Source organism: Panicum virgatum, chromosome 6N (assembly GCF_016808335.1).
Source record: "Panicum virgatum strain AP13 chromosome 6N, P.virgatum_v5, whole genome shotgun sequence".
Classification (NCBI taxonomy): domain Eukaryota; kingdom Viridiplantae; phylum Streptophyta; class Magnoliopsida; order Poales; family Poaceae; genus Panicum; species Panicum virgatum.
In genome coordinates, this window is record NC_053150.1 from 24462418 (window position 1) to 24479040 (window position 16623).

Here is a 16623-nt window from a genome sequence, read left to right on the forward strand (position 1 = left end):
GCTCTTTACCTGAAGGTTATGCAAAGGTTACCGTTGATTCTCTTGTTATGCTGCATACAGTAGGTTGCTAGGGGATAACATCGGAGGATTTGTGGCGTGGCGGAAACGCTACATAATATTTGAATCAGAATCTGAGTCATCCGATGATGATCCTCGAGAGTCACCGGAGAGGGACCTACCTCCTTCACCAAAGTCCAAGAGAGAATCAAGCCTGCCGTCACCTCAAAGAGAGCTAACTCCTCCCAGCCCTCCGAAAAAAGGCGAACATCATTGAGAACACAGAAAATATCATCTCAGAAGCAATATTCAGAACCGGCAGAAAAGCCAGAGGGACCATGTGAAGGGACGGGCAAGAAACAGGTGAGTGGAAGCATAACAACGCTACTCAAAGAAAAAGGAAAGAAAGTAGAGGAGGACTTCATAGTCCCCAAAGGTGCAATGGACCATTTCATAAACTTAATGAAACTGCCGCAAACTGGAAATAATCAACCTCTGCTTTCAGACTATGAGCGAACTATGAATATAGAGAGGTGGCGTGAAGGAACCCGAGCTGCACACAAGTTAAATGTAGCTGAACGGGCCGCATTTTGTGAACAAAACAACATGACAGAGTTAGAACTTCTTCAAATTGAGTATGGAGAAGATTGGTGGAAACAACCATTGCCACTACCACCGATTACCTGGCAATTTGAATTGGGGAAAGATCTGGTGGCCCCAGAACAAATCCCGAAGCTACCCACAAGAATGCGACAGTTGCATTCTTGGTACAAGATGCAAAAAAGTAAGCTGTTCGGGGCAAGTTATCTTGATGAAGATCTTCATAAGGGGGAAGGCAAAGTGTGGGTTGATTTCGAGCACTTGTATCATTTCTACCAACAGGTTGCTCTCGACGTCTCAATTATGACCTTGTGGACTGTGTAAGTATCCTCACTACTGATCATCTGTCGTCATTTATCACTCATTAGCATGTTTAACTTTTCATTATTTTTTTCTAGAATGGAGTCACACAAATGTAGACGATGTGGGATTAACAATATAGGCTTCTTGAACCCTAGCACCATACATGAGAACACAGTCAATTTACCAAGTACCGTTGACTACTTGTACAAAGCTTTCCTCTCCATGCAGGATAAAAGATCCATACTTCTTTCATACAATTGCTTGTAAGTTTGTTTTTTAATTCCATATCAAAGTTATTCTCACCACAGTTATTATTAATTTGCTTTGTTATGTCTTATATACAGTTATCATCATGTCCTACTCGATATCAGCCTTAGCAATAGTCGAATCGAGGTTTCTGACTCACAAAAGAGGCCATTATCACTAATCCAGCCCGTCATTGATGTCCTCAACAAGTAAAGCAAGTGAATTTATATGATATTTCAATGTCGTGTATCTTATTCATGCAATTTCTCTTTCATAATTTCGCTCATATATAGGGCCTTCGCTAAGTACCGTAAGAAAAGCAAAATCCATAGACCTTTTTGGGGAGACTTCACTGTAGAAGAGGCTAAATACATCCTCAAGCAGCCTCCGGGCAATGATCACTGTGGGTTCTATGTAATGCATTACATGCACTGCTACACCGGCGATTGCAGAAGCGCCGAAATGGTTGGTATGAAATGGTTAATTGATATATGTTCTTGTGTCTTGAATTATGTAACTTGTCTAATATCTTGTTGTTGTGGCATTTTTTTTCAGAACACTGAGTTGGATTCAGGTGAATTGCTCATGGGCGAGCTAGTAGCACTTCAAGAAGAACTAGCCGGATGGCTTGTGGACTACGTGGTGAAGCCAGGATCTGAGTACAACATAATCTAGGTGTAATGTCTAGATCGTATCGTTCTTGTCAAGCATTGTAATATATTTGGTGTATGGACTCTATATTTTTTTATTATGATGTTTGAACTCTCTCATTTGATTTCAATGTATAATATCTTATGGTTGAATTCTGCTGCAATAATTATATATTATATATGCTATATAAATATTGTATTATTGATATCTGAATATATTTTTTTATGGAAAAATAGTCATCACCGCCGGTTCTAAACAACGGTTTTTGAACCGGCGGTGATGCGCCACCCATCACCGCCGGTTCTACAATAACCGGCGGTGATGGCCCCCCATCACCGCCGGTTCTAGAACTGGTGGTGATAGCCCCCTCATCACCAACGACATAAATCCAACGCCTCCCGAACCGTTGGTGATACTCCTTACGAACCGGCGGTGATGTGGGGTGCTGGAGCAGTGGATGCACTTCTTCTGAAGAATCTGCACAAGTTTTTTAACAAGCATGACATTCCATGGGTAAATCTAATCTGGGAAAGACATTATAGTAATGGCACTTTGCTCTCATCCTCGAGAAGACAAGGGTCCTTTTGGTGGAGAGACATCACAAAATTGCTTGATTCCTTCAAGGGCCTGGCAATGGCAAATGTATTTGATATAGTAACATGCCTTTTCTGGGATGATCTCTGACTTAACAAGGTTCCAAAAATTCATTACCCTCAATTGTATTCTTTTTCTAAGACCAAACAGATTTCCATAAGTATGGCTCGGAATGCAATGGGTCCAGAAGCCTTGTTTAATCTTCCCCTATCACAAGAAACCGCCATACAACTCTTAGGACTTGCAAAGAATCTCAATGCTCTCCCATTATCAGAAGACAAAGAGCTCTGGTCCTACATCTGGGGCTCTCCCTTCTTTTCCACTTCCAAGGCCTATATCCATTTAACTTGGCATATGGACACACATCCTTTCTTCCGATGGCTTTGGAAATGCTCATGTCAAAACAAACACCAAGTGTTTTTCTAGTTATTGCTTCGGGACATAATGAGTACAACGGAGCTTCTTAGAAGAAGGAACATGCATTTTCCTACGTATCATTGTGCTTGCTTGCACTGCAGGGAGTGATGAAACTCTCTCCCATTTGTTCTTCACTTGCCCATTTGCTCAAGCCTGCTGGGTTTAACTCAATATTATCATAGTGGAGATAGATCCTTTCTTAGCCCTAGAGGAGATCAAACAATAGATCCATCTACCATTCGTCATGGATATTATAATTCTGTTCTGTTGGAGTATTTGGATGCAAAGGAATGATTATATATTTAAAGGAATTGCGCCATCTATAGCAGGGTGGCTTCAGACTTACAAGAAGCAATTTGCTCTAATTATTCTACGAGCAAAAGCAAGACACAAAACTGTTATGTTTGAATGGCTTGAAGCCTTTATGTAATTACTCGGATTTTTTTCATTTCTTTCTTTGCTTCTTAAGCTGCCGTTGTTGCAACTATCTTTCTAACTTTTTCCTTTTAATATATTATAACAAGTAGGGGTTCCCCCTCCCGTTTCATCAAAAAACATTAAAGCAGGAAGACAAGCAGCAGCTCAGGGTGGACTACATCTGCATCTGAGACCTTTCCTTTGGCCATCCTTGATCCAAAAGTTAATTGTCCAGCTGTAGCCATCCTAAAAAAATGAACCGCGAAGCAGCAAGAAGAAATCGAGAAATTCCTATGGATGTAACAAACACAAACATATTTGATTCAGCTAACATATGGAAACACAAAATTCTGAAAATTCTTAATGGTGGATTAACCAATAGCAGCCCCATCCCACACAAATAAAGTTAATACTAACAAGTTCTATTATGCTTGTTAAGAATGGAAGTCCAGGATTTGGTATAGTTTAACATAGAATTGCACCACAGTTTTCTCAGTAAGAGGAAGTCCAAAAAAAGAGATAGCCCTACAATATAATATTGACGGCATATATCTCACAACAGAACTCCAACTATTTCTGTATACTAGATAGCTGGGCCCTGTAACTGTACATGTCTCATCAGCCCAGTTTTGCCCATCAAAGTATCAATCAAGTATAAACATCATAAATTACCCAAACAGCAATATAATGTAACCAAACAGCAATATAATGTAATGTCTTGACTCTTGATACTAGCAGTGTTTCCTCTTGCATGAAGGAAAGAAATCCGCTAATCCATGTACCTAATCGTCTAAATTACTGAAAGTATCAGCTGTCTCATTAAACAGAAATAGCAGCTTGATTGCGTTACGTACTTCACATGTGCAGGTTTGCAAAACAATGTTAGACTGAGATTGGACAAATGGGAAGTGTTGCTCTCCTTTCCTCAACTGTTTTTTTTAATAGCTCCTTTTCCTCCACTGTTAGGCTGCACTTATCCAACTTCTAGAGCCTTGTCACTATGATCTACTGCTTTGATTTCCAGAGAATTGAACAAATGGGAAGTACTCGTATGCTGACAAATTCACAAATATTTTCTCTTCCTTTCAGCAAGTTGCTCATGAAAGCTCTAATAAACAAATCCATAAGATCGTCGATGAAGGACCGGAACAGCGACTATAGAGGGGGAGTCAATGGGAGCCTTTAATAAATTCTTCTCGATGAGAACAAGACCTGTCCTTATTGTCACCCAAGGCTACGAGGTCTAACAGATCAAAAAAAAAGTTTGCGAAAAGATGAGTAAACCTCACCAATCGAAAATCACTCCAAAAATACCCGTGAAAAACATAAAAAGAAAAATATTCGGGAGCACAAGATTGAAATCTTTGATTACTTCATGGTCCAACTACAAGCCACTGCTAGCCTAATCAAAATTTAGATAGCAAAAATCTCAAACAAAGAGTCACTCCTCTCTCCCTCTCTCAAACCCTAGCAAATCTCTCTCAAACAAATGAGCCACTCCTCTCTCCCTCTCTCAAACCCTAGCAAATCTCTCTCAAACAAATGAGCCACGCCTCTCTCTCCCTCCCTATAGCAAACCTCTATCATAAACAAATGAGAGGAGCTCCATAAAAAGAGACTTCCACACATATATAGGCGATGGCTAAAAGACCAAAATATCCTTACATGAAGTGCTATTTCTTAGAGCATCGGATGGACCCGGCGCCTTCACTTCTCTTTGCCTCGATGAAAGCTTCGCAATGGTGCCACGTGTCACCGACCCATCACCACCTGGTTTTGAGGCCCAAACCAATAAACCCATCGACGCCTGGTTTTGAGGCTCAAAGCGGAAAACCTGCCACCCCCCACGTCAACGTGTCCGGCCTCCACCAATCTTTGACGCCTTCAAGTATTTCGCGCTCTCACCATGCGGGTAGCATACTCAAGCTTGACATCACCTTCCTCCTTGACTTGACCGATCTCGTCGACCATCGCTCCCATGTACTCTTGGTCTGATTGTGCACTTTTTGAATCGCCCATGACTCCGCCTGGACTTCTCAGGTCCCTCGGTGCCAAGACTCCACTTACCCTTCACCACCACATATGATACATCCTCTTGCTTGCACGTCATCGCCACGTGGTCCATCACACCCAAGCTGGAGCTCACCCTTCACCACGTGCCGTTGGCCATCAGTCGAATCCTACACTTGCACATCATAAGCTAAGAGATACATCAGATCCACAAGATGTTATCACTCACTCATCATCTAAGGGTAACCGCTATTGATCCTCAATCAACCAAGTTACAGGTACCAGATAAAAAGAGCTATCCAATATATATTTTCTGAATAAAAGCTTGCATGATAAATGATCAACACCAAGGCTGCTCAGATACTTATAAACTCGAGCTCATCCATCGACATACCAATATACTTTATCTAAAAAAATTGTTATATATACCAATATATCTAGTTAGAAACTTAGAATGAGATATCGTGGTCCATGTCAAGAGGTCACTCCAAGTAAAGCTCTCATATGCTTATTTGTCAGACCAGCGAAGCAACATACAAGTATTAAATAAAAGGTTACCAGGCAAGCTACAATATCTGAACAAAACTTGCAGGAGAAAACAATGACAAGATACAGTAACACTGATGCTTAATTACAGTAACAGGGGATCTCCAAAAATAATAACAAGATGTAATCACTACGGCAGAGGAGCCATCCAATTTTCTAATCACGTAAAGCCAGCAAACAAGATGGTTAAGTAGTAATAAATTTAGAAGCATATGGAGCTAGCATTAGCAAGATGCAAAATTGTAGAAATCCTCAAGCACATCTAAGTTACTAAGATAGTAAGATGCAAAATTGACTTCAGCAACCCCATGATTACAGTGACTTTACAAGCAGGAGTGAAGTGACTTAAGCATAACTCTTTGCATCTAGGAGAAAAAACTAAAAAAACAAGGAAGCATAAACCGAAGGACCCGACTACATCGAGAGCTCCCTTGGTTTAAGCATCGAGCGAGAGTCCCCCTCTCTCTTCTCCTGTCACACCCGATTTTAAAAGAAAATCGAATGCATAACTATATGTATGCTATGATCAAGTATCATATATATATAGTAATGCCATAATGGCATAATAAGCAACAATATCATGTAAAAGAGACTTAAAACGATTAAAAGGTCTATCAGAGTTACACAGCTTTATCTTGGAAACAACGGTTTCACACTTCACAGGCAATCGACCGGGGGTTGTATGCGCCTAGAACTTAGCAACATCTTTAGTAGACTTCATAGCCTCTGAGCAGGTTTTAGCAAGGGTGAGTACATATCGTACTCAGCAAGTATATTGGAAAAAATGACATCAAAGGCTTTAAACAAGGAATAAGGCTGGTTAAATAAGCAGTAAGCATTTTAATAACAGTTGAGCATTAACAACCTATTTACTAACATGTGTGAAAATCTTCCCACATTTATGAGAGGATATTGATAAATGAGTAAACAAATAACTTGGAATATTAAATAATTGAATTTAAGCATTGATTTCAATTAAGTAGACATGTGAGGGTCCGAGCCGCTCTTGACCGTGAGCACGGCTGATATACCAGTTTTCACTCTGTAGAGGTTGCACACTTTACCCACAAGTCGTGTCACTCTTGATGCCCGGGTTTGCAAGACCCTTAAACACTTCCTTTGGTGAGTGGCAGGAATTCACTACGAGGCCTTTACAAAGACTCTCCAACCAGTAGTAGCCAGCTAAGGTTTCAGCAGCTAGGCGAGTGCATCCTCCCCCAAAGCAACTATACCCCGTAGGCGTACCAAACCCCTTTGGCAGGCCGAATACCCCTCTTGAACCTATGCCCCCCGTGCGCATTTCGGTAAGCTACTAATGAGCTAGAGAAATCTAATTAATCAGCTAAGACCAGAGCCATGTAGTTCTTGTGGTTGCGCTGTATTCCCGGGTGGTTCTCCATAGTTGATCTTAATTATCATTATCGAAGTATCATAAAGTTCCTCAAAGAATATAAACCATGTATCAAGTGTAATATTTTCATTGAACACCCATAACTATTGTTCAACAGCTAAGCAAACTACCAAAAAAATTTATAAAGGAAAACCTGACTATTTAATTAAACGGATAACAATAGGGATAAATAGGTGCCCAATCAATTTAATGCATGCAAGCATAAAGTAAATGTTATTAGGATGAAATATGATCAAGGAATATACTTGTCTTAAGATCAGATAATAACTACTCAGAGTCTTCAACACTTCCCCCTAAAACTCTTCATCTTTAGATCTCTCGAACTGTATTCTTTCCACTCACAACAAGCATCGGGACAAATATACAAAAACTAGCAAAACAATTATAACTAAGAACAAAGCATTAAACAGAAGAAAACCATTACAAGAACCCACTAAAAAAGAGGGCTCAAAGCTACGAGCACAAGAGCACAAGGAACACTAAAAACTAAACTACGGTTGAGAACATATAACTATCGAATGATTTATATTATAAAAGAAAAGAAAACTATAAGTTGGATTTATTTTAATTAAGAGAACACATGTAAAGGATATTTGAAAGATATATCCAGATTAACTAAATCATAGTGATTTATATTTGTACAGACGAGATAAACTTAGCCAAGTTTTATTTATCAAAAACTTCTATGTAAATTAAACTAGTTAATTACTTAACTGGCAAAATAAAAGACGTGCATGTGAGAACATCTAAGCGTGAAACTTTATATTATTTAAAAGACACATTTATATTGGTATTAATCAATTTAATAGTGATTATGAAAACCAGCGTACAACTCTAAGTTGCTTTTAATTAGAAAAGCTAGTTTAAAGTAATCATTAGTCAAATTAAATCTAATTTATTTTTAAAAAAAACTATGATACAACGACGCTACTAAATGATAGCTCATGCTAGAACAAAGCTAACAAAACAAAAACGGATCGAAACGAAGCTAAAATGTAGAGTCTTTGGGCTAGACAAGATTAGAAGAACCTTAAACTCATAGCTTTCTGGCCATGGCCGTCGGGGCTCTGGTGCTTCAAATCCCCTACCGTCCCTTGCCTGAGGAGCTCGGGAGAGAGGAAGAAAAAGAGTAGAAGGCAGAGGAGGTCTTGAGGAATCCCCTTTACCGCTTACTCATGATGAAGATGCATCGTGGCTGCCGAAATCGAAGCTGGAAGGGGCGATGGCGGCTATGTTCCGAGGAGATAAGTTCAGTTACAATCCTTAAGGTTTAGATCATGATAAAAAAGTTTTAGTCAACAGTTGATTTCTTCTCTCTAGAGTAGCTTGTTCTGTACAATACATCTCCCCTCCCACTTTGTACCCCCTCCTCCCTCTCTCTCTTTGTAAGTATCTCTGTACACCCCTTGTTGTTCTTTTTTATTAATGAAAATCGAAGCATTGTGGAGAACTCCTCCACAGTTTACCTTCAAAAAAAAATGTTCCGCGGAGATCAACGAGGAGCTGCAGCACCCTAGTCTGGCGAACAGAGCGTGTGGCCGACAGGCTAGGGGCGCGCGGCGAGGAGCCAGGAGGCGCGGCAGTGATGGGAACTTGGCCCCTGGTGCCTCGTGAGCAGGATTCAAGGAGGGGGCACATGGTGTCCTAGGTAGAAGAGGGAGAGTGAGTAGGGGGCAAAGGGGTGCTGGCAACAGCGTGTCGGTACCCCACAAAAGGAACACGCGCCAGAAGAAGCTAGTGGGCCTAGAGTGTCGTCTTGGCCCAGGAAGCCCAACCCAAGAGTCCTCGACCCGAAATGGTGTTAGGATGCGTGCGTGTTAGTATATGTAGTAGAAGGGAGAGTTGGAGAGGACCTGAAAACTGTAAACTTGAATTCTGCTATCTCAACTTGTCCTCTGAACCTATCCTCTGTTCTTCCTGAATTGCTAGCCTATTCCCCAATTCTCTAATTCTCCACTTCATCTGTTACCAGCACTAGCTAACAAATTGGTATCAGAGACACCCATCCTAGAACCCCACAGCATCCATCACGACCACTATACCCGTTTTAGTAAGCAAATCGATGCCGCCATGGATTCGCAGATGAAGCAGATTTTCGATGAGCTGAAGACCGTGTCCTCCTCCATCAGTGACCTCAAGGATTCACTGTCTGAGCGGATTGATGGTGTCGAGAAGACCTTGGGCGAGCGATTCCACACCCTGGAGTCTGCAACGCAGATCTTCGACGACTGGAAGCCCAGGATCGAGTCTTCTTTGGAGGATCTGAACATCGAAATCGGGGCGCTTCGCAAGACAGTGAATCGCATTGTCCTCGACTCTCCTTCGGGTGGGGGCATCTTCTCTACCCCGGTGTCGGCGATGGCGCCTCCATTTGCCGGGTTCACCAACGACGGACCCGCTGGGCACCACGTCGCAACCAATCACTAGGAGAATGTGTTTGAAACAGTGTTCACATACACGCATTCCCCAGTCAAGGGTACGCCGCTTCCATCCTTTCCGCATCTATCTCGCTGTCCTTCTCAAACGAAATTAGACAATTCTGGCGCGAGCGTTGTTCCTATTCATGAGTCTGATAGATTTCATTCTCACAAGTCGGGTAGAACCTCCCCTGGTAGACTCCCTAAACTCAATTTCCCCCTGTTTGATGGCGATTATCCCAAATTATGGATTAGTCGTTGTCAAGATTACTTTGATCTTTACTGTGTCGAGCCAGATCGGTGGATTAAACTTGCAACTATGCACTTCTCCCCGTTCGCTGGTCGTTGGTTGCAATCCGTAGAGAAGAAATAGAAGTCGGTAGAGTGATCTGAATTTTGCCAAATGGTGTTGGATCGTTTTGGTAAAGAGTATCATGTGCTCTTGATCCGGTAGCTGTTCTGTATTCGGCAAACTGGTTCGGTGCTAGAGTATATAGATCAGTTTTCTAAGCTTGTTGACCAGCTCACCGCCTATGAGTCCCATCCTGACCCGCTTTACTATATTGTACGCTTTATCGATGGGTTGTGAAATGAAATTAAACATGCTTTGGTTGTCCAGCAGCCACAAAACTTCGATACTGCTTGTGTTCTTGCTCGATTGCAGGCAGGGGCGGATGTAGCGTGGGGGCTGGGGGTGCGCCAGCCCCCCCTACGTGCTTGCACATCAAGGAAAAATAGGGGAGGAATGAGAGGAAGAAGAAGAGAAAAAAGAAGGATAGGGGGGGCTGGAGGAGGAAGAAGGATGTCAGCCCCCTCTGTCCATGAATCCTGGATCCGCCACTGATTGCAGGAAGAGGTGGCAGATCCTTGTTGGAAACATGAGTTCAAGAAGATGGACTTCTTTCATCCTGTGAAGCATCCTATGAAGTCGGCACTTCCATTGCCAGCACCCCCTCGACTCGATCGTCCCCTGCCCCCTTTTCACGCTGAGGACAAGAGTTCTGCTATGGGTGGCCGCGGGCGTCCCACCGATGACAGGATTGCTGCCTTGCGCACCTATCGCCGTGCCAAAGGACTGTGTGTGAAGTGTGCTGAATGATGGGGTCCTGGTCACAAGTGCTCTGAGTCCATTCAGCTACACGTGATGCAGGAGATGTGGGGTTTATTGCAGATTGAGGAAGATCAGGATGACATGTCCAGCAAGTAGGATGGTTCTAATGAGCAGCTCTTTTTGGCCTTGTTAGTGGCCGCTTGCTCAGATGTGGATGCTCCTCGCACAATGCGTTTTCAGGGCTATGTTCGGCGTAAACCTGCTCTGATCTTGGTTGATTCTGGTAGTTCTTCCACTTTTGTCTGCTCCACTTTTGCTTCTGAATTAGCTGGCATTGTGCCCTTATCCCAATCAGTGGCTGTCAAGGTGGCTGATGGCAGCAGAATGTGTTGTACTTCTCAAGTCTTGGATGTGGACTGGTCAGTGCAAGGCTGTAATTTTAGGTCTGACATGAAAGTCGTTCCCCCACTTCATTATGACATAATTGTTGGCATGGACTGGCTTGAAGCATACAGCCCTATGAAAGTTCATTGGAAGAACAAATGGATGTCTGTTCCTTATGCTGGTTCTTCTATCATCTTACAAGGACTAGGGTCAGTGTTACCTGAAGGCACTGTGGTGGAAGTGTGTGCTGTCCTTGTGACTGATTCAGCTGTCAAGCAAGTGGATTTGCCTCCTGAACTATCTGCATTGTTGGATGAGTTTGCTGAAGTTTTTGCTCCTCCATCTTGGCTGCCACCAGAGAGAGATTGTGACCACACAATTCCCTTGGTTGCTAGTGCTACTTCTGTTTCTGTGAGGCCCTATAGGCATCCACCTGCTATTAAGAATGAAATTGAGAGGCAAGTCAAAGCTATGCTTCAGGAGGGCATTATCCAGCACAGTGTTAGCCCCTTTTCATCTTCAGGGTTACTAGTCAGAAAGAAGGACATGACTTGAAGGTTTTCTGTGGATTTTAGGCATCTGAATGCTATCACACTGAAGTGTAAATATCCAGTGCCATTGATTGATGATTTCCTGGATGAATTGGGACAAGCCAGCTAGTTCACTAGTCTGGATTTGACTGCTGGTCATCAAATCAAGATCAAGAAGGGAGAAGCTTATAAGACTGCAGTTCAAACTCATTCAGGTCACTATGAGTTTAGAGTGATGGCTTTTGGGCTGTCTGGTGCCGCTGCTACCTTTCAGAAGGCAATGAATACCACCTTGGGACCTTACTTCAGAAAGTTTGTTTTGGTCTTTTTTTATGATATCCTAATCTATAGCAGGACTCATGAGGACCATATCAAGCATATCCAGTTGGTGTCAAATTGTCAAAGTGTTCTTTTGCTCAAAGGCAAGTTTCTTATCTAGGTCATATCATCAGCCAGCATGGTGTGTCTACTGACCCTGCTAAAGTATCTGTTGTGCAAGAGTGGCCAACTCCAGCTACTGTGAAGGAATTAAGGGGTTTTCTTGGCCTGGCTGGATACTACAGGAAGTTTGTGAAGAATTTTGGTATCATTGCCAAACCTTTGACAGAACTTTTGAAAAAAGGTGCACTATTTATCTGAACTTCTTCTCATGAAGTGGCATTTCAAACTCTGAAGCATGCCTTAAGTTCAGCACCTGTTTTAGCCTTACCAAACTTTTCAGCTCCATTTTGCTCAGAGACTGATGCTAGTGGGGTGGGTATTGGACCTATTCTTCTCTAGAAAGGCCATCCTCTTGCTTACTTCAGTAAGGCATTAGGTCCCAAGTCCAGAGGATTATCTGTGTATGAAAAAGAATATATGGCCATCCTAGCTGCAGTAGACCAATGGAGGCATTATTTACAACTGGGGGGAATTCCACATCTTTGCCGACCACAAGAGTTTGGTTCAGCTGTCTGAGCAAAGGCTTCACACACCTTGGCAACAGAAGGTGTTTACCAAGTTATTGGGGTTGCAATAGAAGATCATCTAAAAAAGGAGCTGATAATAGAGGTGCAGATGCTTTATCTCGCAGACGTTCTCCTGTACTTGACTGTGCTGCCATCTCTTCTAGTACTCCTCAATGGTTGCAGGAAGTCATGGATTATTAGGCTTCTGACACTTCAGCTCAGGCCCTTCTGGCTAAGCTCTCCATTGACCCTTTGGCTGACCCTGATTACACCTTGCAAGATGGCATTCTCAGATACAAGAACCGCATTTGGCTGGGTTCTAATGAGCAGCTGCATGCTAAGATTATGACTGCTTTTCATTCTTCCGCAGCTGCATTCCGTGACCTCTAAACGTCTGAAACAGTTGTTTGCATGGCCAGGAATGAAATCATCAGTGCATAGATTTGTACAAACTTGCCTTGTTTGCCAGCAAGCCAAGCCAGATCGATCCAAACTGCCTGGTCTGCTTCAACTGCTAGCAGTACCCTCTAGGTCGTGGCAGGTAATCACTATGGACTTTGTGGAAGGGTTGCCAAGATCTAGTGGCTACAACTACATCTTGGTGGTGGTCGATGCTTTCTCTAAGTATGCTCATTTTTTACCTCTGAGGCACCCGCTTACCGCTGCTACTGTGGCTAAGCTATTTCACAATCTGATCTATCGTCTACATGGTATGCCCTCCGCCATTGTCCCCGATCGTGATCGTATTTTCACCAGCAAGTTATGGAAAGAATTATTCAAGCTTGCCAATGTGACTCTCAACATGAGCTCGGCTTATCATCCACAGTCTGATGGTCAATCTGAGAGCGTCAATTAGTGCTTAGAAACTTTTCTTTACTGTTTTGTCCATGCCTGTCTAGCTAATTGGAGTTCTTGGATTGCTCTCGCTGAGTTTTGGTACAACAACAGTATACACTCGGCCACCGGGAAGTCTCCATTTTTGGTGCTGTATGGGTATGAACCGAAGCATTTTGGGATTTCTGCTGGTGATTCTGTTGCAACACATGACTTATCTGAATGGCTTCATGAACGGTAGCTGATGACTGCATTGGTGAAACAGCATCTGGCTCGCGCTAAAGATTGGATGAAAAGGCAGGCTGACAAGAACCATTCTGAACCGGCCTTTCATGTAGGTGACTGGGTTTTTCTAAAAGCCCAACCCTATTTGCAGTCCTCGTTGGCGCCTCGGGCCAATCAAAAGTTGTCTTTCAAATTCTTTGGACCTTATCAGATCATGGCTCGTGTGGGATCTATTGCGTACAAGCTCCAGTTGCTTGACACTTCAGCGGTTCATCCGGTTTTCCATGTGTCCCAATTGAAGCGTTTAGTGGGTGATCATCATGCTGTTACACCATCCATTCCTGATGACAGCTTTCAGTGGAGTATTGCAGAAAAGATCTTGCAACATCAAGTGATTGCGCGGGGCCTTCATCAGGTCGTGCAGGGGCTCATCCAGTGGTCCCAACTACCATCCTCGCTGTCTACATGGGAAGATTTGGAGGCCTTACAGCAATAGTTTCCGAGAGCTGCTGTTTGGGGACAACCAACGCTGCAAGAAGGGGGGAATGTCAGTACCCCACTGGAGGAACGCGCGCCAGAAGAAGCTACCAGGCCTCGAGTGTCGTCTCGATCTAGGAAGCCCAACCCAAGAGTCATCGGCCCGGAATGGTGTTAGGAAGCGTGCGTGTTAGTATATGTAGTAGAAGGAAGAGTTGGAAAGGACATGAACATAAACTTGAATTCTGCTATCTCAATCTATCCTCTAAACCTATCCTCTGTTCTTCCTGAATTGCTAGCCAATTTCCCAATTCTCTAATTCTCCACTTCATCTGTTACCAGCACTCGTGCCAAGGATGCGAGGGAACTCGGCCAGGTTTCACTGCGACTCCGACTTGCGTGCTAGCGTGTGCTACCTAGACTCACGTCGGATGGTGCTGGGCACTGGTCGGGCAGGGCTTGCGGGGCAAGGTTGCATTACCTCCTAGCGTCCATGGCAAACACGAAGTCCAGACGGTGGTCTGCTGCTCCTGGAATCATTGGGCAGCGCTCCTAGCGTGTGCTATTGGGAAGGTGCAGCCCTAATTGATTGGAGGCTTGGAGCATGAACACAAGAGAATGAGAGAAAGAGAGGGATAAGTTGGATTTAGGATTTTAGACAGACGGTGCTAGTCATCGGAGCTTTGTTGGAAAATGAGCAACGACACCTTTTTCGAGCATGATTGTGATCATGAAGCCATATTAGAGAGTAGGGGATAAAATGGCGAAACCAGTTGAATCCAGTCCGGGAAGAAAAGGGAAAGAGTTTCGATCGCTCAGAATATATTTTTAAACTTAAAATAAATCTAAAAAAATCTTTTAATTGAAATATATATATTCCAAAAAATACCAAAAATTCCAAAGAAAATCCTAGGGACAATTTGGGACACGAGAAGTTCTAATAAAAATACTTGAATCTCATGAAAAAGATTATGGACCTTTCCATCAATTTTATTAGCTCTAGGGAAAAGTGAGAATAAATTCTAGAAAATTTTGAAAATTATCAAAAAATTTAAAAGATGGATAATTACATTCAAAAAAATGTTCACATTCCAAAAATAAAATTTTGGGGTGAGACATCTCCCTCCCCTCCGCCTTCGCCTCCATCTGCCCCGGCACTCCACCGCACCAGCCACCGACCTCCTCGTCGCCGGCATCGCCTCCGATGCCAGCAAGGACCGCTACTTCAACCCCTCCCACTCTCCTCCCTTCTGCTCCGCTTTAACTTTGCCAGCTTCCACCGCTTGCCCCCACTGCCAACCCCACCCACCGGAGGTCCTCCATCACTTGACCAGCAGCGCCATCGCCGCCGGCCTCACCGCCCACACCCCGCCTCTTCCACCGGGCCGGCCGCCACCAACGGCCATACATAGGCCGCCATCCAAGGAACACCCCAATCCCAAACCCCCAAAGACTAACCCTAAGAATACCAACCTCTGCAGCCGGCCGCGCCCGCAGTGACCCACCACCGGCCGCTACACCTACAACCTGACAGTGATGGTTACCTTCTTTTTCCCATTTGTTACCTTCTTCTCCTTCCTCTTTATTTTCCTACTGCAATTGGGAAGGGCTCTTGTTTTAACTTAAATCGAGAGGCCTCTTGATGTAGGATTCTAGTAAACATAAAGGGCATCATTAACTAACCTTGTAGGGTTCCATTCATCTCTAGATCGTACAAGCAAATACATATAAGGAAATATGCAAATACAAGCAAATACATGCAGGGATGTGTGTTGGGTACAGGGTAGCACCAGGAGGGGAAGCGCTCGAGAAGCCGCGGGGAGCTACCTATGAATGATGTAGCAAGATGTGGGTGAGGTTTATGGCAGGGGTGTGGTAAGGAAACTGAGTCGAAGAAGGAAGTCGTAAATGGTGTTTTACGGGGTGATGGCTACATGCCTTGAAGAACTAGTCGTCCATAGGGTGGTATCATGCCAGAACAGCGGAGAATCGCGATGCTGAGTTTATGATCGACCGTAACTTCCGTCTCTAGCGGTCGATTTTTTCCTTCCCCTTCCCCGCACCTTTCTCCTTCCCCGTTCCCTCTTCCTTTCCCTCCCACTCTCTCTACAGATCGGGATCCCAACCGTGCCGCTGCCGGCGCGCCTCCCCGCCGATGCCGCCGCTCCCCTTCCTCCCCAGAGCCGCGCTCCCTTCCCTCCCCTAAGTCCTATCCCCTTCCTCCCTGGAGCCACCGCACCTCCCCCGCGGCCACCGCCGCCTCCATCGTTGGACCGCCTCCAAGGGACGCCGCGCGCTCCCTCGCCGGCGGCGGCGCCGGATCCGCCTCCCTGGGCCGCCGCCGTATCCGGCTTCCTGCGCTGTGCGGCGGGGGATGGGCGGCGCGGTGGGCTGCTACGCGCTCGCCCGCCGCCACCGCCGCCGGATCCGGCTCCCTGCGCTGTGCGGCGGGGGATGGGCGGCGCGGTGCACCACCGACGGGCCGGCGGCGTAGGCGGGGAGGTAGGTTTTTTTATTTTTTTTATTTAACAAAATTTTTTTTACCGACCAAAATTTTACCCAAACT

General features: G+C 44.3%; 1 protein-coding gene across 1 annotated transcript; it reads left to right on the plus strand.

Annotated features, from left to right (window-relative positions):
* Nucleotides 1-250: 250 nt before the first annotated feature.
* Nucleotides 251-1867, plus strand: LOC120679678. The gene is made up of 5 exons (XM_039961331.1): nt 251-917; nt 996-1163; nt 1245-1355; nt 1440-1611; nt 1702-1867. Exons 1-5 carry the CDS (start codon nt 439-441, stop codon nt 1819-1821), a joined length of 1050 nt encoding a protein of 349 aa, XP_039817265.1. The 5' UTR covers nt 251-438; the 3' UTR covers nt 1822-1867.
* Nucleotides 1868-16623: the final 14756 nt, after the last annotated feature.